General features: G+C 42.9%; 1 protein-coding gene across 2 annotated transcripts; it reads right to left on the bottom strand.

Annotated features, from left to right (window-relative positions):
• Nucleotides 1-348: 348 nt before the first annotated feature.
• LOC130428837 (perforin-1-like) lies at nucleotides 349-3,493 on the bottom strand. Of its 2 annotated transcripts, none has more exons than XM_056757113.1 (5): nucleotides 3,391-3,493; nucleotides 2,663-3,220; nucleotides 1,745-1,883; nucleotides 1,449-1,663; nucleotides 349-1,370 (listed from the first exon to the last, which is right to left on the bottom strand). In XM_056757113.1, exons 2-5 carry the CDS (start codon nucleotides 3,190-3,192, stop codon nucleotides 458-460), a joined length of 1,797 nt encoding a protein of 598 aa, XP_056613091.1. In that variant the 5' UTR covers nucleotides 3,193-3,220; nucleotides 3,391-3,493; the 3' UTR covers nucleotides 349-457. The 2 variants fall into 2 exon arrangements, with proteins under 2 accessions (XP_056613091.1, XP_056613090.1); XM_056757112.1 differs by having other exon boundaries at nucleotides 3,377-3,433.
• Nucleotides 3,494-6,741: the final 3,248 nt, after the last annotated feature.

The raw sequence follows: 6,741 nt of genomic DNA, 5'->3' as shown, positions 1-6,741 counted from the left end.
ATTCACTTACATAACAAGAACAGTGACCTAAGATATTTAGTTTGTTTCATGAAAGAAAATATAAGAAATAGTTAAGTAAAATCTCCAGTAAGTTACAGCAAAGTTTTACAGTATACATATATTTTTTTGATTATTTTACACTGCCCTGATTCTGATTCAAAGTACTTACCAAAAGGCAATTCTACCTAAAGTTATTTGAATTATTTGAAAAATTTGAATAAGGAAAGTAATTTGATCAAAAAATGTTAATAATAGTTGCTGTCAGAGGTTTCCTCCCCCTCACTCTATTCACAAAAAAGAATGACACACAATTATTTGCATTACTGCTTTTGTTCTTTTATTAACCGCTGAAAAGCTCACACGTTTCATAAAAGTGTAAGGAAACACAGAGTACAAGTACAAATTGAAAGTTAATTATTGCTTATAGGAAGATGCAAATGCTGATGCAAAAAAAGCATTATTTCAGGTTTTCATACATTTTGCGCTTTGCTCCTGGGCCTTCAAAAATTGGGGTTACATTTCTAAGAGGATGACCTATCGAAACAAGGCGCTCATCCAACAGCACCCCCATTTTCACCAGCACATCTTTAGGAACAGGCAGTGCGTGTCGTGACACGTACATATCCTCCAGAGAAGAGGACATCGGAAAGCCGACATAATCAGAACATGAGGTGCCAGATAAACCAGGAGCACAAGTTACTGTGGTACTGTAGAACAGCCTACCATGGTCAAGTGAACAGTAGGAAGGTTTATTGCCAGCTTTAAGTGTAATAGAACATGTCCCCAGTAGATCATCATCCCACCCGCTGTCCCTATCCCAAACCTCTAGTTTCAACGTATCGACCGTTGACAAAATCTTCTCTCCAAGATTAAAGGAATAGCCCCATTTAGGAGAGTTATTATTCCATATTACTGCTGTACTACCTAAAGCTTTTTTGTTATTTGTCAGAACGACATAGCCATCGGTCTGGTCCCAGTAATCTCCACGTAGATCTGTTGCCCTTTCCACAACCACAGCTACCCGAGCAAATCCACGATGTGCAGGGCAACAGTTGGGTGTCACGCCTGGGTTGTGATGGCAGCTGCACGAACAGGGTTCCTTGGAGTTTCTTGCGACTCCGACTTTACACCGGGTAGAGCATTTCTTCACAAGGGCCCTCTGCAGTATGTAGTGACTGATGGCACTACGTAACTGTTTTCGCTTTGGGTTTCGGACCGGCAGCAACCGATGAAGGGGCGCCAATGAATAGGAAATAATATCTGGTTTTTCCGGTACAGACGAGAGCCACTGCTTGTAAGCGCCGGGGTCATTACGGGATGAGAAGAGAATAGAGGGGTCTTGGGTATGACCACCGGTGATCGTCATTAACCTTTTTAAAAAAATGGAAGAGATGAGTTCTTATTATGAACTACTGCATTGCATTTCAAATTGCTGTAATAGCACAAACCTGTCACTAAATTCATGAGAAAAACTGTGGTGGTTGAGCTTTTTGTCTTTCATCTGTTTACACTGATTGACTGCAGCGTCTACACTGACCGGCCCCATGCTTGCAGAAGCCTCCACACCCAGACACGTTTTGACGTCGTCCGCACTGATGTCCTTTAGACTAGCCATGCATTCTTTCACACTGGTCACGGAATGTACAGCTCCACCCAGTTTGACCTACGGTGGAAAGTGACGTACAGTTTGACAGATGCAAAAATATGCTGAGGAGTCTTTAGATGGAATGCATTTTTGCGCTACCTGTGTAATGTAATGAGTGCCAAACTTTTCGACAAGCGACCAGTAGATCGTTTTGGTTTCCTCATTATACATATCTGGAAGGCTGGAAAATTCATGACTCAATTCATGATGAACAGAAGATTTGATGGATGTCATATAGCTGTGGATCAAAGTGTATAACACTCAAAACACACATACAGTCAGTATATGAATGGTTATGTCTGCTAACTCAGCGAGTTATTATTATTATAAAGTATATTATTACATTATGTTATATTTTTTATATACATATATTGGAACGAGTGCTCATATTTTTTATTAAACTAAATAAAATGCAACAATTCTTTATGTATTATTATATATATTTTAAAATACATTTAATGATTTAACATAATTTGCAAAACACATTTTCATTAAATCAGCTTTGTAGTGTGGTCATTCAAGTCGACTTGAATTTTAACAAAATCAAACCTCACAGCAATGTGAAAGACGGGACAGCATGACAAGACACATGACAACTGTGTTAAACATCAAGGTTATGACATAAAATCATTTTATCACTTTTCCTAAACCTATGTAGAAATATGACTGGTATCGTATTGCATAAAAGTGAATATGAACTTCTTTCTTTGCAGTATTTGAGGTCGGAAAAAATATTTTGTATTATTTTCACCCGTTTCTCCGATTGTGATTTTCTGCAAATAAATGCAAACGGAAACCATATTTTTATTGCAAATTTGAGATGAATTAAACTTAGTTTTAAAGAGAAAATGGTGCTGAATGATTTGCTCATGGTTTGTTGTAAAGCATGTTAAAAACCGCAGGAGATACTTTAAATTTGTAACATAAACTACACATTGAAAACATTTCAATTTGTTTTTGACAGTTGCCAGAATCATGACATGCATCACATAGCCAATTAAAAAAATGTTGTCCTACCTGTAGTATTCACAGGACACCCCCTGTTTAACGAAAGTGAACTTATCCTTCTTGGTCTTAGCCATGGAATACTCAGCGAGTTTGGAGTTCGTGCCAGTCACCATCACAGATACTTTCTTTGAAAAGTCACCTACTGACAGGCCAGCCTTCCAGTTGTTCTCTATAGCGGAAGAGCTTGAACTCACCAGGGACTCACTGGAGTCATAAACAGTGCTGGACAATGACATATGGCATTTCTGGACGGCTCGCCAGTAAACCACCGCTATTGGAAGCTTCTGCTTTTTGCCCTGCATGAACGGGTTTGTGCACAGGTAACACGTGTTGTTTTCACGTTCCCATTTGCTCATGTCAATGGCATAGGCCCCTGTACGTTTCATTTTAGTAATGTCGAAGCCTTCCCCACCCAAGTCAGACCCTGGTAGAAAATCTGCATCTTGACATTGGGTTGCTTTGGCCCGAAAGCACGCTGGGCTGGTAAAGGAAGGAAGGGACAGAAGAATCCAAACGCAAAGGGGGACTGGGGGGATCATTGTGATTTTTACGTGTGGTATTATTCAGCTGTGAAAAACAGAAATATCAGTACAAGTTAAGAAACAAAGTAACAGTTACTTTTCGAAATAAACAGCACTTTGGAACTGTGAAACACTCAAAAAAGTCTATGTTTTTAATGCTTTCATCGGTCACACATTTACAATGTAATGAATTGAAGATTACATTTTTATGCTTACCTGGAAGAGCTTTTCAGAATGTCGATCATAACATGAGATTCTCCTGAATGCAGCATAAAAAGAGATGTTGTGTGCTGTGCCCTTATTTATAGTTACATGTCCAACCAATGCAACAGATAAACAAACAGTAAGACTCAAATAGTCATTGATGCATTATGTGTGAACAAAAGGTGTAAAAAGCTTAAAGGTGTGAACCGCTCTGCCTCAAATTAAAATATGTTGTGTCAAGATAAGAATGTGTGTACTTTATGCAAAGAGCTTTCATATACATTAAAGTGCCTTGCACCAATATAGGTAGCCTTGGTAATTATGAGCAAAGACGGCTGTGAATAAATATCTTTATTGTTTAATCTTTTAATTTTTTGGTTAAAAAATGTCTCTCATTCAAAAAATTCAATTGCAAACACAACACAGTTTTATCGGAAACAGATACTGGTTATTTTATAGGAATAAGGCAGAGTACTCTTTATATTAAATAACTGTATGTTTGCATTTTAATTCAGAGTTTAACGCTTGCATTTCAGAATGCTAGAATTGACAAATAATGCTACAAACTATAAAATCAATGTGACTGTTACTTGGCAGAATAGCAATACGTGTGTGTTGTTAGCAATGAAGCATCATAAATACACTGTCAGAAATGTTGTAAGATATGTGTGTTTCAATGCTTTTTGCTGTCACCAGTTCTAAATGTACAGTGCCTTGCAAAAGTATTCATCCCCAGTGGCGGTTTTAGGCACGGGCGAACCGGGCAGCCGCCCGGGGCGCCAAATTTTCACGACACGTGGGGGGCGGCACAAGCACTTGAAAAAGAAAAATAATCCGCGCCGCAAAGCAGGTTTCTATTATGTATAATATAACTGTCTGTGTGGGGAATTGGCAAATCGCCGCCCCTGCTTGCTGAGAAGCGCAGAAGCTGTGTGAAAACTGTAAAGGGGAGGGGCTGATCCCCTGATGGACAGTTCACCTCTCCCAAATGGAGCGGACAAGGAGGGGGGCCCATTTAGTGGGCTAAAATCAGTCACACCTTGACTTTCTTCTAAATAACGCACATTTCATTCATAATTTTAAAGCACAGGCCTATTTTTCCACGTTTTTTTTCTGCATTGTGTGTGAAATGGCTAATAAAAAAAGTTAATCCAAAACGATTATGTGGAGGTGAAGTGGTTTAGTCTTGATTGTCGAGTGCCAGATAAACATGAAAGCGATGGAGAGAAAAAGGTTTAAGCCGTCAGGTGCCCAATATAAGAAAAAATCAAAGTAGAAGCGGAGAAAGGAGCAAAAGATAAAGGTATGTAACTACGTTCTCTCTGTATGATTACGGTGACGTTATCCATCATCAATGAAGGGCTAATGTTAATGGGTGGTAACGTTAACTCTTACGTTTGTTAGCCTTCTTGCTATGATGCTTATACAACAATAATTCGGTCTTAACTCAACAAACACGAGATCTAATTTCACCATAAGATTGTGCTTTGCAACAAAACTGTTACAAGTAAAGTTATTATTTATTTCCATCATTGGGGTTAATGTTGGGCCCTGTAATTAGCCAACGAAATTAACATATGTCTGTGTGACGAGTCTCCCTTAGCACAATCAGCGTCGCCATGGAAACAGAGGGTTTCATTGAGGCGCAGCTGCCGGTCGTTAGGAAATAATGAGAGGCAGCATAAAAGCCTGACAAACCCAAAGCAGGGGGAGGTACGACTCCATGGTATGCAGGCTTTAACGTGTCTCTTCCCTTTTCGTAAGCAGGCTCGGACTAACGACCGGCAGTTCGCCTTGGGATCGAGTCACACAGGAACACGGGGAAGAACACAAACCAGCTGGAGATCACCACGAGCTTTACGAGCTCACCTCACCTCTAAACCTCCCGGACCGAAGTCACCCAGTCACGGACACCTGGGAGATCCTTCACGGCCACGGGAACACATATTCCTTTAAATAAATTCCCCTCCGGGGTGTGTGTGTTTAAGTTCTGGTGTACGTGTCATTTCTCCACCCGCCACACTGGTGGAGAATGCGGGCGTATTGGTGAGAAAACGACACGTACCAAACCATTAACAACTCTTTTCGTGGTTTGTTTTTCCAGATCGGTTCTCTCTCCTATCACCTCTGAATTATGGAAGACCTTGCCCGTCGACTCACGGGGATCAGTGTACGACAGCAACAGCTGGTCGAGGTTCTCACCACGAGACAAGACCGTACTGAGCGGGCCATGGAGAAAATGAGTGAGTGTATAGCAGCGCGGGTACCGTTACCAGAGGATCGGACCAATGCTCACCGTCTGCTAACCAAGTTGACCGAGCAAGATGATGTGGAAGCATACCTTCATCTGTTTGAGGTCATCGCGACTCGGGAGGGCTGGACTCGGGCAAATTGGGCGAAAATCCTTGCTCCATTCCTCGCGGGAGAGGCCCAACGTGCATACTACGCTCTACCGACTCCCGCCAATGAAGACTATGATACCCTCAAGGCGGAAATCATGGCCCGAGTAGGATTATCTCCGATTAGTGCGGCCCAGAAGTTTTTTCAGTGGACGTACGAGGAGAAGCTCCCGGTGAGACACCAAACCACACAACTTTCAAGGATTGCTCACCTATGGTTATTGGCGGACAACCCCTCGGCATCTCAAGTGGCCGAAAGGGTGGTAGTGGACCGTCTCCTAAGAGCCCTCCCTAGACGTCTATGCCACGCCGTTGGCATGCGAGGACCCACCACCATGAAGGAAATGGTGGAGTCGGTAGAGCTTGCCGAGGCATCAGCAGGCCGTGAGGTAGGAGAGAGAACAGGACCACCACCCCGGAGAATGACCCCGCCATGGCGACCATCGGAGGGCACCTCTCGACCAGGCAACAGACCGACAAAACTTAACCTAGAGGACGAACCCATGCCTACAGACCGAACCCAACCAAGCGCTCGCTCCTGGCTGTCGGGATGTGGACAACACGGACCCACCCTCCCTGGAGCTCCCAGAAGAATTGTCCACATTAACGGTCAGGCTATAACCGCCACCCTAGACTCGGGGAGTTCGGTAACGCTGGCCCAACCAGGAGTCCTTCCGGCTCAAGCTAAGAAGACTACAAGAATACCAGTCATGTGCGTCCACGGCGATATTCGACAAGTCCCAAGCTACCGAATTACATTGTCTACTCAACAAGGAGCCTGGGAGATGGATGTAGGAGAGGTCGAAGACCTTCCAGTGCCAATATTGCTGGGCCGGGACTATCCTGCGTTTGACCAGCTGCTGGCGGCATCCTACAAGAACGCCGATAAGGGGATGGGTCGTCGCCACCGTCGCCAACGACCGAAGCCGAAGGAACACCGAAAGGCGCTACTGGCTACGGAAAG

Source organism: Triplophysa dalaica, chromosome 9 (assembly GCF_015846415.1).
Source record: "Triplophysa dalaica isolate WHDGS20190420 chromosome 9, ASM1584641v1, whole genome shotgun sequence".
NCBI classification, from domain to species: Eukaryota; Metazoa; Chordata; class Actinopteri; order Cypriniformes; family Nemacheilidae; genus Triplophysa; species Triplophysa dalaica.
This window is presented reverse-complemented; position numbering and strand designations above follow the sequence as displayed.

Excerpts from the sequence above, each read along its gene's own strand:
- LOC130428837 (XM_056757113.1), bottom strand. The coding sequence starts at position 3,192 with ATGATCCCCCCAGTCCCCCTTTGCGTTTGGATTCTTCTGTCCCTTCCT. Across the intron at positions 1,664-1,744 it reads GCACTCATTACATTACACAG|GTCAAACTGGGTGGAGCTGT; the intron begins GTAGCGCAAAAA and ends TTTCCACCGTAG. Across the intron at positions 1,371-1,448 it reads TCTCATGAATTTAGTGACAG|GTTAATGACGATCACCGGTG; the intron begins GTTTGTGCTATT and ends TTTTTTAAAAAG.